The following is a 26895-nucleotide window of genomic DNA, read 5'->3' on the forward strand; positions in this document are numbered from 1 at the left end:
TGTATGAGAGGTGCGGTGTATGAGAGGTGCGGTGTATGAGAGGTGCGGTGTATGTGAGGTGGGGTGTATGAGAGGTGCGGTGTATGAGAAGTGCGGTGTATGTGAGGTGCGGTGTATGAGAAGTGCGGTGTATGTGAGGTGCGGTGTATGTGAGGTGCGGTGTATGAGAGGTGCGGTGTATGAGAGGTGCGGTGTATGAGAGGTGCGGTGTATGAGAGGTGCAGTGTATGAGAGGTGCGGTGTATAGGAGGTGGGGTGTATGAGAGGTGGGGTGTATGAGAGGTGGGGTGTATGAGAGGTGCGGTGTATGAGAGGTGGGGTGCATGAGATGTGCAGTGTGTGCGGTGTATGAGAGGTGCGGTGTATGAGAGGTGCGGTGTATGCGAGGTGCGGTGTATGCGAGGTGCGGTGTATGCGAGGTGCGGTGTATGCGAGGTGCAGTGTATGTGAGGTGCAGTGTATGAGAGGTGCGTTGTATGAGAGGTGGGGTGTATGAGAGGTGCGGTGTATGTGAGGTGCAGTGTATGAGAGGTGGGGCGTATGAGAGGTGCGGTGTATGAGAGGTGCGGTGTATGTGAGGTGCGTTGTATGTGAGGTGGGGTGTATGTGAGGTGGGGTGTATGTGAGGTGGGGTGTATGAGAGGTGCGGTGTATGTGAGGTGCGGTGTATGTGAGGTGCGGTGTATGAGAGGTGCGGTGTATGAGAGGTGCGGTGTATGAGAGGTGCGGTGTATGAGAGGTGCGGTGTATGAGAGGTGCGGTGTATGAGAGGTGCGGTGTATGAGAGGTGCGGTGTATGAGAGGTGCGGTGTATGAGAGGTGCGGTGTATAGGAGGTGGGGTGTATGAGAGGTGGGGTGTATGAGAGGTGCGGTGTATGAGAGGTGCAGTGTATGAGAGGTGCAGTGTATGAGAGGTGCAGTGTATAGGAGATGTGGTGTATGAGAGGTGCGGTGTATGAGAGGTGCGATGTATAGGAGGTGGGGTGTATGAGAGGTGCGGTGTATGAGAGGTGCGGTGTATGAGAGGTGCGGTGTATGAGAGGTGCGGTGTATGAGAGGTGCGGTGTATGAGAGGTGGGGTGTATAGGAGGTGCGATGTATAGGAGGTGGGGTGTATGAGAGGTGCGGTGTATGAGAGGTGGGGTATATGAGAGGTGCGGTGTATGAGAGGTGAGGTGTATGTGAGGTGGGGTGTATGAGAGGTGCGGTGTATGAGAGGTGCGGTGTATGAGAGGTGGGGTGTATGAGAGGTGGGGTGTATGAGAGGTGCGGTGTATAGGAGGTGGGGTGTATGAGAGGTGGGGTGTATGAGAAGTGCGGTGTATGAGAGGTGCGGTGTATGAGAGGTGCGGTGTATGAGAGGTGCGGTGTATGAGAGGTGCGGTGTATGAGAGGTGCGGTGTATGAGAGGTGCGGTGTATGAGAGGTGCGATGTATAGGAGGTGGGGTGTATGAGAGGTGGGGTGTATGAGAGGTGGGGTGTATGAGAGGTGGGGTGTATGAGAGGTGCGGTGTATAGGAGGTGCGGTGTATAGGAGGTGCGATGTAAAAGATGTATGTGAGAGGTGCAGTGTATGAGAGGTGGGGTGTATGAGAGGTGGGGTGTATGAGAGGTGCGGTGTATGAGAGGTGCGGTGTATAGGAGGTGCGATGTAAAAGATGTATGTGAGAGGTGCAGTGTATGAGAGGTGCGGTGTATGAGAGGTGCGGTGTATGAGAGGTGAGGTGTATGAGAGGTGCGATGTATAGGAGGTGGGGTGTATGAGAGGTGGGGTGTATGAGAGGTGCGGTGTATGAGAGGTGCGGTGTATGAGAGGTGGGGTGTATGAGAGGTGCGGTGTATGAGAGGTGGGGTGTATGAGAGGTGAGGTGTATGAGAGGTGCGGTGTATGAGAGGTGTGGTGTATAGGAGGTGCGATGTAAAAGATGTATGTGAGAGGTGCAGTGTATGAGAGGTGGGGTGTATGTGGTGCAGTATATGTGTTGCGGTGTTTGGTAGTATTGCATAGATAGGAGATCTCTCAGCCCTTGTTACCTGACATTACACTTGTGCGGAGGGTGTGAAGGCCACAGCTGCTTCCTGTACGTCCAGGAACCCTCCACTGCGTCACACTGCATTACGGGGCCCTCAGCCTTATCTCCCCAGAGCAGAGCAGCACAACCTATTGTCTGTAGACATGTGAGCGGTATTGTCTGTAGACGTGTGAGCGGTATTGTCTGTAGACGTGTGAGCGGTATTGTCTGTAGACGTGTGAGCGGTATTGTCTGTAGACGTGTGAGCGGTATTGTCTGTAGACGTGTGAGCGGTATTGTCTGTAGACGTGTGAGCGGTATTGTCTGTAGACGTGTGAGCGGTATTGTCTGTAGACGTGTGAGCGGTATTGTCTGTAGTTGTGTGAGCGGTATTGTCTGTAGACGTGTGAGCGGTATTGTCTGTAGACGTGTGAGCGGTATTGTCGGTAGACGTGTGAGCGGTATTGTCTGTAGACGTGTGAGCGGTATTGTCTGTAGACGTGTGAGCGGTATTGTCTGTAGACGTGTGAGCGGTATTGTCTGTAGACGTGTGAGCGGTATTGTCTGTAGACGTGTGAGCGGTATTGTCTGTAGACGTGTGAGCGGTATTGTCTGTAGTTGTGTGAGCGGTATTGTCTGTTGACGTGTGAGCGGTATTGTCTGTAGTTGTGTGAGCGGTATTGTCTGTAGACGTGTGAGCGGTATTGTCTGTAGACGTGTGAGCGGTATTGTCTGTAGACGTGTGAGCGGTATTGTCTGTAGACGTGTGAGCGGTATTGTCTGTAGACGTGTGAGCGGTATTGTCTGTAGACATGTGAGCGGTATTGTCTGTAGACGTGTGAGCGGTATTGTCTGTAGTTATGTGAGCGGTATTGTCTGTAGACGTTTGAGCGGTATTGTCTGTAGACATGTGAGCGCTATTGTCTGTAGTTGTGTGAGCGGTATTGCCTGTAGACGTGTGAGCGGTATTATCTGTGGACGTGTGAGCGGTATTGTCTGTAGACATGTGAGCGCTATTGTCTGTAGTTGTGTGAGCGGTATTGTCTGTAGACGTGTGAGCGCTATTGTCTGTAGACGTGTGAGCGGTATTGTCTGTAGACGTGTGAGCGGTATTGTCTGTAGACGTGTGAGCGGTATTGTCTGTAGTTGTGTGAGCGGTATTGTCTGTAGTTGTGTGAGCGGTATTGTCTGTAGACGTGTGAGCGGTATTGTCTGTAGACGTGTGAGCGGTATTGTCTGTAGAGGTGTGAGCGGTATTGTCTGTAGACATGTGAGCGGTATTGTCTGTAGAGGTGTGAGCGGTATTGTCTGTAGACGTGTGAGCGGTATTGTCTGTAGACATGTGAGCGGTATTGTCTGTAGACGTGTGAGCGGTATTGTCTGTAGACGTGTGAGCGGTATTGTCTGTAGACGTGTGAGCGGTATTGTCTGTAGACGTGTGAGCGGTATTGTCTGTAGAGGTGTGAGCGGTATTGTCTGTAGACGTGTGAGCGGTATTGTCTGTAGACGTGTGAGCGGTATTGTCTGTAGTTGTGTGAGCGGTTTTGATAGGGCTTGGCACTGTCAGAGGGGCTGTTGCTGCATTGATACAACGTGGCTCTTTTTGATGGGAGTGTAGCTTTATTGGTGGGGACATGATCTTACCATAGTAAGTCCGGTTCCACATATGATCGGTGATAGCGGAGGCGTTCTTCATACTGTAACCCTTCGCCCTGGTGTCATTTACCGCCTGAGCATAGAGCATGACCGAATCGTAGAACGCAGCCGCCACCGTGTCCATCTGTAACCAAGAGGAGACGTCGTGAGGCCACGGCCCAGAACACACACATTGTCCTCACACATTGTCCTCACATGCTCCACGTAATGACTAACCACCTGCACGCGCCCAGTGTCCCCGCACCCCCCAGCCCGCACACTCCGCGCTGACGTTGGAACATGTCCTAGATTTAATCTCTTTGTCTTTTTGCCCACAGGCCGGTAATGAAACACTTCCTGCTGACGTAAACAATTAATGGCCCCTCAGACCCAAGTGGTAAATTAATAAGCAGAAGAATAAACACGGCAGCGCCCCCTCCCCCATCACCCCTGGGCAATCGGGGTAATAAGACTGGTTCTGGAGTAGTCAGGAACTAATGATGGTGAGATCACCTCAGAGCTTAACTCCCCAGACCCCCACTCCCCCGAGCCACACTCCCTTGAGCCACACTCACCAGAGTCCCACTCCCCAGAGCCACACTCCCTTGAGCCACACTCACCAGAGTCCCACTCCCCCGAGCCACACTCCCTTGAGCCACACTCACCAGAGTCCCACTCCCCTGAGCCACACTCCCTTGAGCCCAACTCACCAGAGCTTCACTCCCCCCATCACCCCTGGGTAACCGGGGTAATAAGACTAGTTCTGGAGCAGTCAGGAACTAATGATGGTGAGATCACCTCAGAGCCCCCGAGCCTCACTCTCCCCAGCCCCACTTCCCAGAGCTGTATTCCCCTAAACCCCACTCACCAGAGCCACACTCCCCCCAGCCCCACTCCCCCGAGCCGCACTCCCCCCAGCCCCACTCCCCCGAGCCGCACTCCCCGAGCCCCACTCTACCCATCCCTACTCTCCAGAGCATCACTCCCCTGAACCACACTCCCCCGAACCCTGCTCACCAGATCTCCACTCCCCCGAGCCCAACTCACCAGATCCCCACTTGGCTGAACCACACTTCTCCGAGCTGCACTCATCAGAGCCCCATTCCCCCCGAACTCACTCACTCAAGCCGCACTCCCCTGAGCCCCACTCACCAGAGTGCCCTCCATAGTGTAGTTGAATTTGTGGTCGTAGTTCTTCAGGTCGTGCAGGAAGTCCTGGTACTCGGGGTTGTCGGGTTCTTTGATGGTGATTATCATCACTGCCTGACCAGGAGACACAACGTATCAGTCACTGTAATACCACACATCGTCCTGTAGGTGACGCCGGATGAAGCCACCAGACATGAAATGAAAAGTCCAATCATTGGCCAGTTCATGTATTGAGTTGGTCCTTTGTTTTCCCTGGTGGCCATCATGGGACGGGCCGTGTGATACTCAGGGTTCTCTAGGAGTTACCGCCATATACTGCACCGTGTCAATATGTACATTGTGTAGCTCCTTTCATTAGGTGGAGGCAGAACTAAGGGAACCGCAGACCTTTTAATAAGATTGAGGAGTTATCCCTGGAGTTAACCCTTTCTGGTCAGATATAAGACAGTACCCCCCCCCCCCCCCCCCCACAGTCCTATCAGACTGACAGGTGGGCAGATCTATGGCTGACAGCTCCTGGGTGACAGCGCACATAGTGACAGCACACGGCAGGGGGGGCTGTCACTTCTCGCCAGGAGGCCAATGAGTGTCCTGTCTATAAGGACATGGTGTGAGTTCTGTATGCAGTATAACCGCCATAGTGTAACATTCATTGTTATTGCAGAGAGGAGAGCACTGTCTTTACCTCGAAGGCCTTCTGCGCCTTGGTGTCCTGCGTATCGTTCCTGTACCATGGCCGCCTGTAGTCGGGGTATCTGGAGCCGGTGAAGCTGGCAGCGAAGATATCCACATAGAAAAATGCGTAGTCACCTGAGCACAAACCCTGCTGATACGCCTGGAGCATGAACTGACGGAACGTGTCCGGAGCGCAACATATGTACACGACTGAGGAGAGAGGAGGCAGGAGATCAGCAACACGAACATATAACCCGGATCAATTATATAATAGTTATATTCTTGTATATAGGAGGCAGTATTATAGTAGTTATATTCTTGTATATAGGAGCAGTATTATAGTAGTTATATTCTTGTATATAGGAGCAGTATTATAGTAGTTATATTCTTGTATATAGGAGGCAGTATTATAGTAGTTATATTCTTGTATATAGGAGCAGTATTATAGTAGTTATATTCTTGTATATAGGAGCAGTATTATAGTAGTTATATTCTTGTATATAGGGGCAGTATTATAGTAGTTATATTCTTGTATATAGGAGCAGTATTATAGTAGTTATATTCTTGTATATAGGAGCAGTATTATAGTAGTTATATTCTTGTATATAGGGGGCAGTATTATAGTAGATATATTCTTGTATATAGGAGCAGTATTATAGTAGTTATATTCTTGTATATAGGAGAAGTATTATAGTAGTTATATTCTTGTATATAGGAGCAGTATTATAGTAGTTATATTCTTGTATATAGGGAGCAGTATTATAGTAGTTATATTCTTGTATATAGGAGCAGTATTATAGTAGTTATATTCTTGTATATAGGAACAGTATTATAGTAGTTATATTCTTGTATATAGGAGGCAGTATTATAGTAGTTATATTCTTGTATATAGGAGCAGTATTATAGTAGTTATATTCTTGTATATAGGAGCAGTATTATAGTAGTTATATTCTTGTATATAGGAAGCAGTATTATAGTAGTTATATTCTTGTATATAGGAGCAGTATTATAGTAGATATATTCTTGTATATAGCGGGCAGTATTATAGTAGTTATATTCTTGTATATAGGAGCAGTATTATAGTAGTTATATTCTTGTATATAGGAGCAGTATTATAGTAGTTATATTCTTGTATATAGGAGCAGTATTATAGTAGTTATATTCTTGTATATAGGAGCAGTATTATAGTAGATATATTCTTGTATATAGCGGGCAGTATTATAGTAGTTATATTCTTGTATATAGGAGCAGTATTATAGTAGTTATATTCTTGTATATAGGAGCAGTATTATAGTAGTTATATTCTTGTATATAGGAGCAGTATTATAGTAGATATATTCTTGTATATAGGAGGCAGTATTATAGTAGTTATATTCTTGTATACAGGAGCAGTATTATAGTAGTTATATTCTTGTATATAGGAGCAGTATTATAGTAGTTATATTCTTGTATATAGGAGCAGTATTATAGTAGATATATTCTTGTATATAGGAGGCAGTATTATAGTAGTTATATTCTTGTATATAGGAGGCAATTTTTATTGTGAAAACAAACATAAAAATACAAAAAAGAATATATTCTTACAATACAAAACAAAAATAACAAACATTGTACACACAATGACTACTCAACTAGAGTGTATATATAGAGTCATAATAAACTTAAAAAGTCCACATTTGCTGGGAAAGAAAAAAAAAACCAAAAAAAAAAACAACATCATCATATCATCTGTGTTAAACCAAAGAGACATTCCTCCATAATTTCCCATTATTTTGGTTCCTCCGTATCTCTAATGACTTTACCCACTGGAGCTCGGACATGATCTGTCTTACTGCTGTGATGTGGTGGAATGGCTCATTGTGTATGGACACTCTAGTTCTCATGTGCCAATGGTAATATTTAATGATTGTTATAATTATGTACATTGTCTCTCTGTCTACAGTCCTGTTACTGGATGGTACAGCATATATGATGTCAGGATACGTCAGGTTCTGCAGTAATGGGATGTTCAGCTTACTGGACACTTCTTCCCATATCCTCCTCCCGGCCCTGCAGTCAGATATGAAATGCTCCATAGTCTCCTCCTGCTGACAACCCAGAGGACAGTTCCTATCTGAGACACTTAGATATTTTAGATTACCCCTGACAAAGAGCCTCCCATGGAGCGACAGCCAAGCTATGTCAAATAACTTTGCAGGAAGTCGTTTCCCATTGAGGAACCTAAGACTTTCTTGTAAAGTGCTGGTCACACAATCCCTCAAGGCAAGCGGAGAACAGAAGAAAGCCCTACAGATCCTCACATATAGATCCTTCCTTGGCTTACTCTCTATATAAGACTTCTCAATGCGCCATCTCTTCAGACATCTAAGCCCGTATTCCAGGTATGGGGGGAGGTAGTCACGCGTCCATCTCCCCCTCTTGAGACTGCCGCCTCGCACCCAAGACTCTGCAAAAGGCAATATCCAGTCCCTGATACTATTCGCCCACAGGGAGCTGTTGTTTGAGTCCAGGCAACCAAAATTTACTTTTAGAAACATGGAGTCAAAGAACACCCTTGGATTCAGCATATCCAACCCACCCTCTCTCCTCTGTAGGTAGGTGACCCCTCTTTTTATCAGGTTCAACCTGTTCCCCCAGAACATTTGGAAGAACAGGCTAAAGAGCCGAGCGGAGAAACATTCTGGCAAAGGAAACACAACAGAGACATACAAGAAGACGGGGACCAGGTAAGTCTTCAACATTTTAACCCTTTCTCTATAGGTCAGCCTCCAGTTCTTCCATCGCTGAACCTTTGCATTTCCGGCTTCCAACTTCTCTTCCCAATTTAGTTTGGCGTTATCGTCCCTCCCGAATTTGACCCCTAAGATTTTAATATAGGAGGAGGCTCTCACAAATTGGGGCAGATCAAAATCTGGATCAGTATCTGATACCCAGAGAGCTTGACTCTTCTCAAGGTTGACCAGAGACCCTGAGGCCTCCGAGTAACTTCTGATGGCCGCAGACAACATCTCCACCTCACGAGGCTCAGATATCGCTACGGTCACATCATCCGCATAGGCAACAACACTCAGGGGCAGGCAGTGGGGGACCGGCACCCCCTGAAAACCACACTCCTGCAGTGACCTCAGAAATGGGTCTAAGGCAAATACATACAGCAGCGGACTCAGTGGGCAACCTTGTCTCACCCCCGCCTTAACCCTGAAGGTGTCACCCTGCCAACCATTGATCAGAGGAAAGCTCTCGGCCTCACAATACAAAGTCTTCAGCCAATCGATGAATTGTCCCGGAATACCGTACTTTGACAAAGTGGCCCATAGATACTCATGATCTACTCTGTCAAAGGCTTTAGCCTGGTCAAGACTCACAACATATCTCCCACACCTCAGGACTTTACATCTCTCAAACATCTCCCTTATGGAGATCACTGCCCCAGAGATGTTCCGTCCTTTTACTGTGCCATACTGACAGCCTGCCAACAGTGCCGGGGACAGACAAACTAACCTAGAAAACAGGATCTTTGCCAGAATCTTCCTGTCGACATTCAAGAGGGCAATTGGCCTCCAGTTCTTGATGTCACTCGGCTCTTTACCTTTAGACAGCAGAATCAGCGAGGACACTCTCATGGATGGAGGCATCAGGTGACTTTCTAGACAATTTGTGTAAACATCCACGAGGATTGGGGCCAAGAGGTCTCTGAATGTCTTATAGAATTCTGCTGTTATCCCATCTGGACCTGGTGCCTTCTTCACATGTAACTTATCAATGGCCTCTTTGACCTCCGCCACCGTCAATTCTGCTGTCAAAGGAGAAAAGTCCAAATCATTAGTATCAGGGAGCGGAGTTGTCTCCAAGAATTGGGTCATCTTGTCTCTATCCAAAACCTTCCTCTGAAACAAGTCAGCATAGTACGATCTCACCACCCCCAGGATACCCTCCCGAGATTCCTGCAAAACACCCTGGGAGTCAGTGAGACCGGTGACAGATTTATTTGCCACCCGCTCACGGCAATTCTCAAAGGGATCAGGAGACCCTAAGGACCCATAATCCCGTTCAAGAACCAGGGAGGTATACCTGCTGTACTGATACTGCCTTATCTCAGATTTCAGCCGGTCTATCCTTTGTTGGTCCCCACCCGCCGAATATAGTGTCTCCAATTCTTTGCGCAGCTTGAGATACTGGCCATACTTACTCCTCCCCTTTATAACTGACAGTCTCTTTAAGAGGGTTCTGATCTCATCCTTGACATCCTCCCACCAGGCGGCCATATCATCATAGAAGTCCACCCTCTCTAGCTGACCCTGTATAAGAGAGTGAACCTGTCTCTGCACAGAAGGATCCTCTAATAGGCTGGAATTCAGTCTCCACAACCCTCTACCTGTCTCAGGACCCTGTGTGACACCCAGACAAAAATATAAGGCCAGATGGTCAGAATAAGGGACGATCTTCTCATCTTTCTCACCAATGGTCTCTGTGGGACTAACCAGAGCTAAATCTATACGACTACTTCTTCCACCACAAAAATAGGTAAACTTTGCCTTCCGACCACCCTGCACAAACACATCTGACAACCCGGCCTGTAGAATGATTTGGTTTAAGACCTTGGAGTCTCGGGTTAGAGGTCTATTAGAGGATCTGTCACTAGATGTTCTGGAGGCATTAAAATCTCCGGCCAAGATGACGGGGACAGACGTGAAGAGATATGGCTTCACTTCATTATAAAGGTTAACCCTTTCAGTCACTGTCTGTGAACCATAGATATTAATGAGTCGGAGCCTTCTACCCCGAATAGTAACTTCTAGCATTAGGCACCTTCCCATCAATACCTCTGTCAGCCTATGTACAGTTACATCATTGGTGGTAAAGAGGATAGAGACCCCGGCACTTGGTTCCACACCCAGTGACCAAAAGGATGGACCAGACCGCCATTCACGCTCTGCTTCACGTAACAGTCCTTGAGTATTTAAACGTGTCTCCTGTAAGAAGATGATGTCAGCATCAATAGACTTTAGATGGTCATATACGACGTGTCTGGTCCTCCTCACTCTGACACTGTTCACATTACTGGAGAACACTTTAAGGGTAAAGTCGGCCATCATAACAAAGGAAAGCAGAAGAAGCAGAGATGTCACCCCCATCATCACAGATCTGAGTCCGAGCCCTCCTGCTGACCACCTGTTTCCATGTCCGATTCGGACAGATGTTTATCTCGTGGGGGTCTCCTTTTTGTGGGGGGATCACCCTCTTGGTCCTCATTAAATTCATCTACCACTCGCTTCAACTCCCTCTCCATCTCTTCCTCAGCGTCTGACTCTGACAACACACTGTACCTATTTGTGATGGTCATTACACCTGACCCGGGGTCTACTTTCTTTTTGGAGGGCTTTTGGACAGTGGTCCATCCCTCCTCAGGCTTACGGCTGGTTTTGTCTTTTTTCCGTCTCTTCTGCGGATTTATTGATGTGGGGGCAGAAGAAGACATGGCCACAACCCTCTCAGTGACCTCCCTGTTCCCCTCAGTGGCTTTTGGCTGGGACTGGTCGGGCACTGTGTCACCAATATTGTCACCCATATTGTCACCGCTAGTGTCACCAATATTGTCACCCATATTGTCACCCCTAGTGTCACCTACAGTGTCACCCATATTGTCACCCCTAGTGTTATGCTGAGGCTCGGGTTGTGTCACTGCTGACCCTGACACCAACGTCTCCTCCTCCAGGTCCTCTGCCCCCTCCAGCAGGTCCTCATCAGGGAAGTCCTTACAGATATTATGCCAGGCGTCAGGACAGTCCCTGTGGGAGTGACCGGTCTTACCACAGAGGTTGCAGCGGATGTTCTGGCAGGTGGCGCTGACATGGCCGATCTCCCCACATAAATTACACTTCACTAGGGTGCAGACACTCGCGATATGACCGGTCTTCCCACACTTGAAGCATTTTCTGGGCTGACCTGCATAGAAGCAAACCCCTTTCTCCCGGCCAATGAAAAATGAATTGGGCAGATGTTGGGTAATGTTATTAATCTGCCGTAACTTCACCAGGACCTTCCACCCGCCCGTCCATATGCCGTCCTCATCCCTGGTCTTAGTCAGGTCTGACATTAGGTCACAGTGTCTCTTTAACCACACAACAATATCCTGGGGGGGGGACAGACTCGTTCCAGAATATAATGGTGACATTCGCTGTGTCCGGTCTGGAGATGGGGACAAAGCTGAACTTATTCCAGCCACCAGCATCTCTCACCCGGGTGACATGGGCCCAGAAGCGGTCCAGGTCAGACATGAGTTTGAAGCTGACGTCATAGCCCTGCCTGTCAGGAAGGTTTATCACTGCCAGGATGTTAGATGGCAGGAAGCCCATTTGGTGGCACAGAAGTTCACGGACCACAAACCTCCTGTCAGGCAGCTCCTCCTTGGCCCCTCTATGTCTGAACCTGACCACGTTCCTCCTCTTGAAAGCCTGACCCGTATAGTTTACATTGGACATGAATGGTGACCCGCGACTCCAGGCATTACCAGAGGAGGCGCCACTACTTCTACCCTCCTGCTGTACTTGGGGGCGCTGTGGTGGCTGCTGACCAGCCGTACTAGGGGGGTCTGACACTTGTGTGACTAAAGGGGGGATGTGTTGTGCATCAGACTGTACAGCCCCCTCCCCACCATCAACCTCTATACTCTGGGGGTCACAAGCCTCTGGAGGCTGAACTAATGGTGGACCTGACCCCAGAGATGACCCCAGATCCCACACAGACTGTGAAGCGCTCCCCTCTGCAGACACTTTATCAGTAATATCACATACAGTCATATCAGTGCAGTCACTGGCAGAATGATCCTGCACTACAGAGCCCAGCAAGCCCTGCAGAGCCATGTCCTGTGAACTCTCTGCTGCACTGCTGCCTTCAGGTAAGAGTCCACAGTCCTGCTGCTCTCTACTGCCCCCAGGGGCTTGTGGTGACTGCACAACGGTTACAGAGTTACCTTCAGGTACGTGTCCATAGTCCTGCTTCACCGTGCTGACTGCTGGGACTTGTGGTACCTCTGGAGGAGTCTCTGCAGGTCTCTGATGTTGCTGGACGCTTGCTTCTGCTTGTCTGTACAAATCCCCTTTTTCAAAAGGGAAGCTGGCTGGTCTGAGGAGTGGTCTTGCACAGGACTGCTGGATGTCCTCTTGTCTTGCACAGGACTGCTGGATGTCATCTGGACAGGTTGTAGACTTGGGTGCAGCAGTAGATGGAGATGACTTTGTTGCTGGTCTTTCCTTATATCCCTCAAATCTTTGCTGATTCCTGAAGGTCTCAGCGACTGGTCCCATCCGCTCCAATACGTCCTCCATGTCCTGCACAGTGTCAGCGAGCTGCACAGCGAGGGAGCTCAGCTTCTTGTCATGTACAGCCTGGTTATTGGGGTTTGCTGCCTTTAGCTTGTATATACAGTCTATCTGTTTCTGCAGCTGTAACTTTGTCTTTTTTAAAGTCTCAAGTCTCTTTACCAGAGCTGGGATCTGCTCGGCCAAACACAGTTCAGGCGCCCGCTGAGTATTGGGGGGCCGCGCTGGTGGGGTACTCACAGGACTCTGCTTCTGAGGTGGGATCTGCTCGGCCAAACACAGTTCAGGCGCCCGCTGAGTATTGGGGGGCCGTGCTGGTGGGGTACTCACAGGACTCTGCTTCTGAGGGGGCATCTGTCTCGGTGCTGTGGTCACTGCTGCAGGGTCACAATCTCCAGACTGGGGACTGGGCCCCTGGTTCTTCTCAGTGACCGCACTTGTGGCCCCCTGAAGCCTTCCTGCTGTATTCCCTCTGGTCTCATCTGGCGCGCTTGTAACTTTTGCGCTGCTCCCGCTCCCGTATCGTGTGCGGTCAGAACGTATCAGGACAGGCTGCTGCAGATTCTCCTGCATGGTCTGCTTCTCCAGGGATGTTCTCCTCTGTCTGACTGCAGGAGGGGTGGATTGTACCTGCAGCCATTACCTGACTTGATGATTCCTTCTTTAGTTCCACAGCTTTCTTCTCATCTGTGCTTCTTACTGCACCAGAACTGACAACATTCTGAACATTTCTCACATCCATAGAAACTTTAGGATTTTCATCCATGGTTTGTGGTGTCTGGGGATTAATTCCCAGAATAGGCCGAGAAGCCTGGGCCTTGCTTGGGGAGCTTCCCCACCCAGGGTGGCCCCTCCCTGGGCTTTCTCCAGACATCAGGAGAGCTACACAGACACAACCTCTCAGCTAGGAGGCAGTATTATAGTAGTTATATTCTTGTATATAGGAGCAGTATTATAGTAGTTATATTCTTGTATATAGGAGCAGTATTATAGTAGTTATATTCTTGTATATAGGAGCAGTATTATAGTAGTTATATTCTTATATATAGGAGCAGTATTATAGTAGTTATATTCTTGTATATAGGAGCAGTATTATAGAAGTTATATTCTTGTATATAGGAGCAGTATTATAGTAGTTATATTCTTGTATATAGGAGCAGTATTATAGTAGTTATATTCTTATATATAGGAGCAGTATTATAGTAGTTATATTCTTGTATATAGGAGCAGTATTATAGAAGTTATATTCTTGTATATAGGAGCAGTATTATAGTAGTTATATTCTTGTATATAGGAGCAGTATTATAGTAATTATATTCTTGTATATAGGAGGCAGTATTATAGTAGTTATATTCTTGTATATAGGAGCAGTATTATAGTAGTTATATTCTTGTATATAGGAGCAGTATTATAGTAGTTATATTCTTGTATATAGGAGCAGTATTATAGTAGTTATATTCTTGTACATAGGAGCAGTATTATAGTAGTTATATTCTTGTATATAGGAGCAGTATTATAGTACTTATATTCTTGTATATAGGAGCAGTATTATAGTAGTTATATTCTTGTATATAGGAGCAGTATTATAGTAATTATATTCTTGTATATAGGAGGCAGTATTATAGTAGTTATATTCTTGTATATAGGAGCAGTATTATAGTAGTTATATTCTTGTATATAGGAGCAGTATTATAGTAGTTATATTCTTGTATATAGGAGCAGTATTATAGTAGTTATATTCTTGTACATAGGAGCAGTATTATAGTAGTTATATTCTTGTATATAGGAGCAGTATTATAGTACTTATATTCTTGTATATAGGAGCAGTATTATAGTAGTTATATTCTTGTATATAGGAGCAGTATTATAGTAGTTATATTCTTGTATATAGGAGCAGTATTATAGTAGTTATATTCTTGTATATAGGAGCAGTATTATAGTAGTTATATTCTTGTATATAGGAGGCAGTATTATAGTAGTTATATTCTTATATATAGGAGCAGTATTATAGTAGTTATATTCTTGTATATAGGAGCAGTATTATAGTAGTAATATTCTTGTATATAGGAGGCAGTATTATAGTAGTTATATTCTTGTATATAGGAGCAGTATTATAGTAGTTATATTCTTGTATATAGGGGCAGTATTATAGTAGTTATATTCTTGTATATAGAGGCAGTATTATAGTAGTTATATTCTTGTATATAGGAGCAGTATTATAGTAGTTATATTCTTGTATATAGGAGCAGTATTATAGTAGATATATTCTTGTATATAGGAGAAGTATTATAGTAGTTATATTCTTGTATATAGGGAGCAGTATTATAGTAGTTATATTCTTGTATATAGGAGCAGTATTATAGTAGTTATATTCTTGTATATAGGAGCAGTATTATAGTAGTTATATTCTTGTATATAGGAGCAGTATTATAGTAGTTATATTCTTGTATATAGGAGCAGTATTATAGTAGTTATATTCTTGTATATAGGAGCAGTATTATAGTAGTTATATTCTTGTATATAGGGAGCAGTATTATAGTAGTTATATTCTTGTATATAGAAGCAGTATTATAGTGGTTATATTCTTGTATATAGGAGCAGTATTATAGTAGTTATATTCTTGTATATAGGAGCAGTATTATAGTAGTTATATTCTTGTATATAGGAGCAGTATTATAGTAGTTATATTCTTGTATATAGGAGCAGTATTATAGTAGTTATATTCTTGTATATAGGGGCAGTACTATAGTAGTTATATTCTTGTATATAGGAGGAGTATTATAGTAGTCATATTCTTGTATATAGGAGCAGTATTATAGTAGTTATATTCTTGTATATAGGAGCAGTATTATAGTAGTCATATTCTTGTATATAGGAGCAGTATTATAGTAGTTATATTCTTGTATATAGGAGCAGTATTATAGTAGACTAAATACAGAAGACTGGATATTGTGGAGACACTTTGTCACATTGATACCTCTAGGGCAACCACCTTTATAACCCTCAAGAATTAGAACTAATCATGAGAATCTGAGAACAGTCTGTGATCTTGTACAGTTTGTGACTTTATACAGTGGGTGATCTTATGCTGTGGGTGATCTTATACAGTGGGTGATCTTATACAGTGGGTGATCTTATACAGTGGGTGATCTAATACAGTGGGTGATCTTATGCTGTGGGTGACCTTATACAGTGGGTGATCTTATACAGTGGGTGATCTTATACAGTCGGTGATCTTATACTGTCGGTGACCTTATACAGTTGGTGATCTTATACAGTTGGTGATCTTATAAAGTGGGTGATCTTATACAATGGGTGATCTTATACAGTTGGTGATCTTATACAGTGGGTGATCTTATACAGTCGGTGATCTTATACAGTCGGTGATCTCATACAGTGGGTGATCTTATACAGCCGGTGATCTTAAACTGGGTGATCTTATACAGTGGGTGATCTTATACAGTGGGTGATCTTATACAGTCGGTGATCTTATACAGTGGGTGATCTTATACTGTGGGTGATCTTATACAGTTGGTGATCTTATAGAGTGGGTGATCTTATACAGTGGGTGATCTTATGCTGTGGGTGATCTTATACAGTGGGTGATCTTATACAGTGGGTGATCTTATACAGTCGGTGATCTTATACAGTTGGTGATCTTATACAGTTGGTGATCTTATGCTGTGGGTGATCTTATACAGTGGGTGATCTTATACAGTTGGTGATCTTATACAGTGGGGATCTTATGCTGTGGGTGATCTTATACAGTCGGTGATCTTATACAGTGGGTGATCTTATACAGTGGGTGATCTTATGCTGTGGGTGATCTTATACAATCAGTGATCTTATACAGTCAGTGATCTTATACAGTCGGTGATCTTATACAGTTGGTGATCTTATACAGTTGGTGATTTTATACAGTGGGTGATCTTATGCTGTGGGTGATCTTATACAGTCGGTGATCTTATACAGTCGGTGATCTTATACGTTGGGTGATCTTATACAGTGGGTGATCTAATACAGTGGGTGATCTAATACAGTGGGTGATCTTATGCTGTGGGTGATCTTATGCTGTGGGTGACCTTATACAGTGGGTGATCTTATACAGTGGGTGATCTTATACAGTCGGTGATCTTATACTGTCGGTGACCTTATACAGTTGGTGATCTTATACAGTTGGTGATCTTATAAAGTGGGTGATCTTATACAATGGGTGATCTTATACAGTTGGTGATCTTATACAGTGGGTGATCTTATACAGTCGGTGATCTTATACAGTCGGTGATCTCATACAGTGGGTGATCTTATACAGCCGGTGATCTTAAACTGGGTGATCTTATACAGTGGGTGATCTTATACAGTGGGTGATCTTATACAGTCGGTGATCTTATACAGTGGGTGATCTTATACTGTGGGTGATCTTATACAGTTGGTGATCTTATAGAGTGGGTGATCTTATACAGTGGGTGATCTTATGCTGTGGGTGATCTTATACAGTGGGTGATCTTATACAGTGGGTGATCTTATACAGTCGGTGATCTTATACAGTTGGTGATCTTATACAGTTGGTGATCTTATGCTGTGGGTGATCTTATACAGTGGGTGATCTTATACAGTTGGTGATCTTATACAGTGGGGATCTTATGCTGTGGGTGATCTTATACAGTCGGTGATCTTATACAGTGGGTGATCTTATACAGTGGGTGATCTTATGCTGTGGGTGATCTTATACAATCAGTGATCTTATACAGTCAGTGATCTTATACAGTCGGTGATCTTATACAGTTGGTGATCTTATACAGTTGGTGATTTTATACAGTGGGTGATCTTATGCTGTGGGTGATCTTATACAGTCGGTGATCTTATACAGTCGGTGATCTTATACGTTGGGTGATCTTATACAGTGGGTGATCTAATACAGTGGGTGATCTAATACAGTGGGTGATCTTATGCTGTGGGTGATCTTATGCTGTGGGTGACCTTATACAGTGGGTGATCTTATACAGTGGGTGATCTTATACAGTCGGTGATCTTATGCTGTGGGTGATCTTATACAGTGGGTGATCTTATACAGTCGGTGATCTTATACAGTGGGTGATCTTATACAGTCGGTGACTTAATACAGTGGGTGATCTTATACAGTGGGTGATCTTATACTGTCAGTGATCTTATACAGTTGGTGATCTTATACAGTCGGTGATCTTATACAGTCGGTGACCTTATACAGTTGGTGATCTTATAAAGTGGGTGATCTTATACAATGGGTGATCTTATACAGTTGGTGATCTTATACAGTGGGTGATCTTATACAGTCGGTGATCTTATACAGTCGGTGATCTCATACAGTGGGTGATCTTATACAGCCGGTGATCTTAAACTGGGTGATCTTATACAGTGGGTGATCTTATACAGTGGGTGATCTTATACAGTCGGTGATCTTATACAGTGGGTGATCTTATACTGTGGGTGATCTTATACAGTTGGTGATCTTATAGAGTGGGTGATCTTATACAGTGGGTGATCTTATGCTGTGGGTGATCTTATACAGTGGGTGATCTTATACAGTGGGTGATCTTATACAGTCGGTGATCTTATACAGTTGGTGATCTTATACAGTTGGTGATCTTATGCTGTGGGTGATCTTATACAGTGGGTGATCTTATACAGTTGGTGATCTTATACAGTGGGGATCTTATGCTGTGGGTGATCTTATACAGTCGGTGATCTTATACAGTGGGTGATCTTATACAGTGGGTGATCTTATGCTGTGGGTGATCTTATACAATCAGTGATCTTATACAGTCAGTGATCTTATACAGTCGGTGATCTTATACAGTTGGTGATCTTATACAGTTGGTGATTTTATACAGTGGGTGATCTTATGCTGTGGGTGATCTTATACAGTCGGTGATCTTATACAGTCGGTGATCTTATACGTTGGGTGATCTTATACAGTGGGTGATCTAATACAGTGGGTGATCTAATACAGTGGGTGATCTTATGCTGTGGGTGATCTTATGCTGTGGGTGACCTTATACAGTGGGTGATCTTATACAGTGGGTGATCTTATACAGTCGGTGATCTTATGCTGTGGGTGATCTTATACAGTGGGTGATCTTATACAGTCGGTGATCTTATACAGTGGGTGATCTTATACAGTCGGTGACTTAATACAGTGGGTGATCTTATACAGTGGGTGATCTTATACTGTCAGTGATCTTATACAGTTGGTGATCTTATACAGTCGGTGATCTTATACAGTCGGTGACCTTATACAGTTTGTGATCTTTTACAGTGAGTGATCTTATACAGTCGGTGATCTTATACAGTGGGTGATCTTATACTGGGTGATCTTATACAGTGGGTGATCTTATACACTGGGTGATCTTATACAGTCGGTGATCTTATACAGTGGGTGATCTTATGCTGTGGGTGATCTTATACAGTTGGTGATCTTATACAGTGGGTGATCTTATACAGTGGGTGATCTTATACAGTCGGTGATCTTAAACTGGGTGATCTTATACAGTGGGTGATCTTATACAGTGGGTGATCTTATACAGTGGGTGATCTTATGCTGTGGGTGATCTTATACAGTGGGTGATCTTATACAGTGGGTGATCTTATACAGTGGGTGATCTTATACAGTCGGTGATCTTATACAGTGGATGATCTTATACAGTGGGTGATCTAATACAGTGGGTGATCTTATGCTGTGGGTGATCTTATGCTGTGGGTGACCTTATACAGTGGGTGATCTTATACAGTGGGTGATCTTATACAGTCGGTGATCTTATGCTGTGGGTGATCTTATACAGTCGGTGATCTTATGCTGTGGGTGATCTTATACAGTGGGTGATCTTATACAGTGGGTGATCTTATACAGTCGGTGATCTTATACAGTCGGTGATCTCATACAGTGGGTGATCTTATACAGCCGGTGATCTTAAACTGGGTGATCTTATACAGTGGGTGATCTTATACAGTGGGTGATCTTATACAGTGGGTGATCTTATGCTGTGGGTGATCTTATACAGTTGATGATCTTATAGAGTGGGTGATCTTATACAGTGGGTGATCTTATGCTGTGGGTGATCTTATACAGTGGGTGATCTTATACAGTCGGTGATCTCATACAGTGGGTGATCTTATACAGTGGGTGATCTTATACAGTCGGTGATCTTATACAGTCGGTGATCTTATGCTGTGGGTGATCTTATACAGTTGGTGATCTTATAGAGTGGGTGATCTTATAGAGTGGGTGATCTTATGCTGTGGGTGATCTTATACAGTGGGTGATCTTATACCGTGGGTGATCTTATACAGTCGGTGATCTTATACAGTTGGTGATCTTATACAGTTGGTGATCTTATGCTGTGGGTGATCTTATACAGTGGGTGATCTTATACAGTTGGTGATCTTATACAGTGGGGATCTTATGCTGTGGGTGATCTTTTACAGTCGGTGATCTTATACAGTGGGTGATCTTATACAGTGGGTGATCTTATGCTGTGGGTGATCTTATACAGTCAGTGATCTTATACAGTCAGTGATCTTATACAGTCGGTGATCTTATACAGTTGGTGATTTTATACAGTGGGTGATCTTATGCTGTGGGTGATCTTATACAGTGGGTGATCTTATACAGTCGGTGATCTTATACAGTGGGTGATCTTATACAGTGGGTGATCTAATACAGTGGGTGATCTAATACAGTGGGTGATCTTATGCTGTGGGTGATCTTATGCTGTGGGTGACCTTATACAGTGGGTGATCTTATACAGTGGGTGATCTTATACAGTGGGTGATCTTATACTGTCAGTGATCTTATACAGTTGGTGATCTTATACAGTCGGTGATCTCATACAGTCGGTGATCTTATGCTGTTGGTGATCTTATACAGTGGGTGATCTTATGCTGTGGGTGACCTTATACAGTTGGTGATCTTATACAGTCGGTGACCTTATACAGTTGGTGATCTTATACAGTTGGTGATCTTATAAAGTGGGTGATCTTATACAATGGGTGATCTTATACAGTTGGTGATCTTATACAGTGGGTGATCTTATACAGTGGGTGATCTTATACAGTTGGTGATCTTATACAGTCAGTGATCTTATACAGTGGGTGATCTTATACAGTCGGTGATCTTAAACTGGGTGATCTTATACAGTGGGTGATCTTATACAGTGGGTGATCTTATACAGTCGGTGTTCTTATACAGTGGGTGATCTTATGCTGTGGGTGATCTTATACAGTGGGTGATCTTATACAGTCGGTGATCTTATACAGTCGGTGATCTTATGCTGTGGGTGATCTTATACAGTGGGTGATCTTATACAGTTGGTGATCTTATACAGTGGGGGATCTTATGCTGTGGGTGATCTTATACAGTCGGTGATCTTATACAGTGGGTGATCTTATACAATGGGTGATCTTATGCTGTGGGTGATCTTATACAGTCGTGATCTTATACAGTCGGTGATCTTATACAGTTGGTGATCTTATACAGTTGGTGATCTTATACAGTGGGTGATCTTATGCTGTGGGTGATCTTATACAGTTGGTGATCTTATTCAGTCGGTGATCTTATACAGTTGGGGATCTTATACAGTGGGTGATCTTATACAGTGGGTGATCTTATGCTGTGGGTGATCTTATACAGTGGGTGATCTTATACAGTGGGTGATCTTATGCTGTGGGTGATCTTATACAGTGGGTGATCTTATACAGTTGGTGATCTTATGCTGTGGGTGATCTTATACAGTGGGTGATCTTATACAGTGGGTGATCTTATACAGTGGGGATTCTTATGCTGTGGGTGATCTTAAACAGTGGGTGATCTTATACAGTGGGTGATCTTATGCTGTGGGTGATCTTATACAGTGGGTGATCTTATACAGTTGGTGATCTTATGCTGTGGGTGATCTTATACAGTCGGTGATCTTATACGTTGGGTGATCTTATACAGTGGGTGATCTAATACAGTGGGTGATCTAATACAGTGGGTGATCTTATGCTGTGGGTGATCTTATGCTGTGGGTGACCTTATACAGTGGGTGATCTTATACAGTGGGTGATCTTATACAGTCGGTGATCTTATGCTGTGGGTGATCTTATACAGTGGGTGATCTTATACAGTCGGTGATCTTATACAGTGGGTGATCTTATACAGTCGGTGACTTAATACAGTGGGTGATCTTATACAGTGGGTGATCTTATACTGTCAGTGATCTTATACAGTTGGTGATCTTATACAGTCGGTGATCTTATACAGTCGGTGACCTTATACAGTTTGTGATCTTTTACAGTGAGTGATCTTATACAGTCGGTGATCTTATACAGTGGGTGATCTTATACTGGGTGATCTTATACAGTGGGTGATCTTATACACTGGGTGATCTTATACAGTCGGTGATCTTATACAGTGGGTGATCTTATGCTGTGGGTGATCTTATACAGTTGGTGATCTTATACAGTGGGTGATCTTATACAGTGGGTGATCTTATACAGTCGGTGATCTTAAACTGGGTGATCTTATACAGTGGGTGATCTTATACAGTGGGTGATCTTATACAGTGGGTGATCTTATGCTGTGGGTGATCTTATACAGTGGGTGATCTTATACAGTGGGTGATCTTATACAGTGGGTGATCTTATACAGTCGGTGATCTTATACAGTGGATGATCTTATACAGTGGGTGATCTAATACAGTGGGTGATCTTATGCTGTGGGTGATCTTATGCTGTGGGTGACCTTATACAGTGGGTGATCTTATACAGTGGGTGATCTTATACAGTCGGTGATCTTATGCTGTGGGTGATCTTATACAGTCGGTGATCTTATGCTGTGGGTGATCTTATACAGTGGGTGATCTTATACAGTGGGTGATCTTATACAGTCGGTGATCTTATACAGTCGGTGATCTCATACAGTGGGTGATCTTATACAGCCGGTGATCTTAAACTGGGTGATCTTATACAGTGGGTGATCTTATACAGTGGGTGATCTTATACAGTGGGTGATCTTATGCTGTGGGTGATCTTATACAGTTGATGATCTTATAGAGTGGGTGATCTTATACAGTGGGTGATCTTATGCTGTGGGTGATCTTATACAGTGGGTGATCTTATACAGTCGGTGATCTCATACAGTGGGTGATCTTATACAGTGGGTGATCTTATACAGTCGGTGATCTTATACAGTCGGTGATCTTATGCTGTGGGTGATCTTATACAGTTGGTGATCTTATAGAGTGGGTGATCTTATAGAGTGGGTGATCTTATGCTGTGGGTGATCTTATACAGTGGGTGATCTTATACCGTGGGTGATCTTATACAGTCGGTGATCTTATACAGTTGGTGATCTTATACAGTTGGTGATCTTATGCTGTGGGTGATCTTATACAGTGGGTGATCTTATACAGTTGGTGATCTTATACAGTGGGGATCTTATGCTGTGGGTGATCTTTTACAGTCGGTGATCTTATACAGTGGGTGATCTTATACAGTGGGTGATCTTATGCTGTGGGTGATCTTATACAGTCAGTGATCTTATACAGTCAGTGATCTTATACAGTCGGTGATCTTATACAGTTGGTGATTTTATACAGTGGGTGATCTTATGCTGTGGGTGATCTTATACAGTGGGTGATCTTATACAGTCGGTGATCTTATACAGTGGGTGATCTTATACAGTGGGTGATCTAATACAGTGGGTGATCTAATACAGTGGGTGATCTTATGCTGTGGGTGATCTTATGCTGTGGGTGACCTTATACAGTGGGTGATCTTATACAGTGGGTGATCTTATACAGTGGGTGATCTTATACTGTCAGTGATCTTATACAGTTGGTGATCTTATACAGTCGGTGATCTCATACAGTCGGTGATCTTATGCTGTTGGTGATCTTATACAGTGGGTGATCTTATGCTGTGGGTGACCTTATACAGTTGGTGATCTTATACAGTCGGTGACCTTATACAGTTGGTGATCTTATACAGTTGGTGATCTTATAAAGTGGGTGATCTTATACAATGGGTGATCTTATACAGTTGGTGATCTTATACAGTGGGTGATCTTATACAGTGGGTGATCTTATACAGTTGGTGATCTTATACAGTCAGTGATCTTATACAGTGGGTGATCTTATACAGTCGGTGATCTTAAACTGGGTGATCTTATACAGTGGGTGATCTTATACAGTGGGTGATCTTATACAGTCGGTGTTCTTATACAGTGGGTGATCTTATGCTGTGGGTGATCTTATACAGTGGGTGATCTTATACAGTCGGTGATCTTATACAGTCGGTGATCTTATGCTGTGGGTGATCTTATACAGTGGGTGATCTTATACAGTTGGTGATCTTATACAGTGGGGGATCTTATGCTGTGGGTGATCTTATACAGTCGGTGATCTTATACAGTGGGTGATCTTATACAATGGGTGATCTTATGCTGTGGGTGATCTTATACAGTCGTGATCTTATACAGTCGGTGATCTTATACAGTTGGTGATCTTATACAGTTGGTGATCTTATACAGTGGGTGATCTTATGCTGTGGGTGATCTTATACAGTTGGTGATCTTATTCAGTCGGTGATCTTATACAGTTGGGGATCTTATACAGTGGGTGATCTTATACAGTGGGTGATCTTATGCTGTGGGTGATCTTATACAGTGGGTGATCTTATACAGTGGGTGATCTTATGCTGTGGGTGATCTTATACAGTGGGTGATCTTATACAGTTGGTGATCTTATGCTGTGGGTGATCTTATACAGTGGGTGATCTTATACAGTGGGTGATCTTATACAGTGGGGATTCTTATGCTGTGGGTGATCTTAAACAGTGGGTGATCTTATACAGTGGGTGATCTTATGCTGTGGGTGATCTTATACAGTGGGTGATCTTATACAGTTGGTGATCTTATGCTGTGGGTGATCTTATACAGTCGGTGATCTTATACAGTGGGTGATCTTATACAGTGGGTGATCTTATACAGTGGGGGTTCTTATGCTGTGGGTGATCTTAAACAGTGGGTGATCTTATACAGTGGGTGATCTTATGCTGTGGGTGATCTTATACAGTGGGTGATCTTATACAGTTGGTGATCTTATGCTGTGGGTGATCTTATACAGTGGGTGATCTTATAAAGTGGGTGATCTTATACAGTTGGTGATCTTATACAGTGGGTGATCTTATACAGTCGGTGATCTTATACAGTGGGTGATCTTATGCTGTGGGTGATCTTATACAGTTGGTGATCTTATACAGTTGGTGATCTTATACAGTGTGTGATCTTATGCTGTGGGTGATCTTATACAGTTGGTGATCTTATACAGTTGGTGATCTTATACAGTGGGTGATCTTATGCTGTGGGTGATCTTATACAGTGGTTGATCTTATACAGTGGGTGATCTTATGCTGTGGGTGATCTTATACAGTTGGTGATCTTATACAGTGGGTGATCTTATGCTGTGGGTGATCTTATACAGTGGGTGATCTTATGCTGTGGCTGATCTTATACAGTTGGTGATCTTATACAGTCGGTGATCTTATACAGTTGGTGATCTTATGCTGTGGGTGATCTTATACAGTGGATGATCTTATACAGTCGGTGACCTTATACAGTGGGTGATCTTATGCTGTGGGTGATCTTTTACAGTTGGTGATCTTATACAGTCGGTGATCTTATACAGTGGGTGATCTTATACAGTGGGTGATCTTATACAGTTGGTGATCTTATACAGTGGGTGATCTTATGCTGTGGGTGATCTTATACAGTTGGTGATCTTATACAGTGGGTGATCTTATACAGTGGGTGATATTATGCTGTGGGTAATCTTATACAGTTGGTGATCTTATACAGTGGGTGATCTTATGCTGTGGGTGATCTTATACAGTGCGTGATCTTATACAGTGGGTGATCTTATGCTGTGGGTGATCTTATACAGTGGGTGATCTTATACAGTGGGTGATCTTATGCTGTGGGTGATCTTATACAGTGGGTGATCTTATACAGTTGGTGATCTTATGCTGTGGGCGATCTTATACAGTGGGTGATCTTATACAGTGGGTGATCTTATGCTGTGGGTGATCTTATACAGTGGGTGATCTTATACAGTGGGTGATCTTATACAGTGGGTTATCTTATACAGTTGGTGATCTTATGCTGTGGGTGATCTTATACAGTTGGTGATCTTATACAGTGGGTGATCTTATACAGTTGGTGATCTTATGCTGTGGGTGATCTTATACAGTAGGTGATCTTATACAGTGGGTGATCTTATACAGTTGGTGATCTTATACAGTTGGTGATCTTATACAGTGGGTGACCTTATACAGTCGGTGACCTTATACAGTGGGTGATCTTATACAGTTGGTGATCTTATGCTGTGGGTGATCTTATACAGTTGGTGATCTTATACAGTGGGTGACCTTATACAGTCGGTGACCTTATACAGTGGGTGATCTTATACATTGGGTGATCTTATACAGTTGGTGATCTTATGCTGTGGGTGATCTTATACAGTGGGTGACCTTATACAGTCGGTGATCTTATGCTGTGGATGATCTTATACAGTTGGTGATCTTATACAGTCGGTGACCTTATACAGTCGGTGATCTTATGCTGTGGATGATCTTATACAGTTGGTGATCTTATACAGTGGGTGACCTTATACAGTCGGTGACCTTATACAGTCGGTGATCTTATACAGTTGGTGATCTTATACAGTGGGTGATCTTATACAGTGGGTGATCTTATACAGTTGGTGATCTTATACAGTGGGTGATCTTATACAGTGGGTGATCTTATACAGTCGGTGACCTTATACAGTCGGTGATCTTATACAGTGGGTGATCTTATACAGTGGGTGATCTTATACAGTGGGTGATCTTATACAGTTGGTGATCTTATACAGTGGGTGATCTTATACAGTTGGTGATCTTATGCTGTGGGTGATCTTATGCTGTGGGTGATCTTATACAGTCGTTGATCTTATGCAGTCGTTGACCTAATACGGTGGACTGTGGGGGTCCTCTACTTCCAGTTGTCTACCAAGAGCAAAAAGGCTTTGTCTGAAATATAGAATTCAA

At 44.0% G+C, this 26895-nt stretch overlaps 1 protein-coding gene across 1 annotated transcript in view; it reads right to left on the reverse strand.

The window, feature by feature from the left end:
• NPR1 (natriuretic peptide receptor 1) overlaps positions 1-26895 on the reverse strand; it is a 133265-nt gene that overhangs the window by 67391 nt on the left and 38979 nt on the right. Inside the window, exons 2-4 of the mRNA XM_056547333.1 lie at positions 5484-5683; positions 4802-4912; positions 3659-3794 (exon numbers count right to left, since the gene is read on the reverse strand). Of these exons, the coding sequence (XP_056403308.1) occupies positions 3659-3794; positions 4802-4912; positions 5484-5683 (447 nt within the window). The remainder of the gene's footprint in view (positions 1-3658; positions 3795-4801; positions 4913-5483; positions 5684-26895) is intronic.

Source organism: Hyla sarda, chromosome 11 (assembly GCF_029499605.1).
Source record: "Hyla sarda isolate aHylSar1 chromosome 11, aHylSar1.hap1, whole genome shotgun sequence".
In the NCBI taxonomy this organism is placed as follows: domain Eukaryota; kingdom Metazoa; phylum Chordata; class Amphibia; order Anura; family Hylidae; genus Hyla; species Hyla sarda.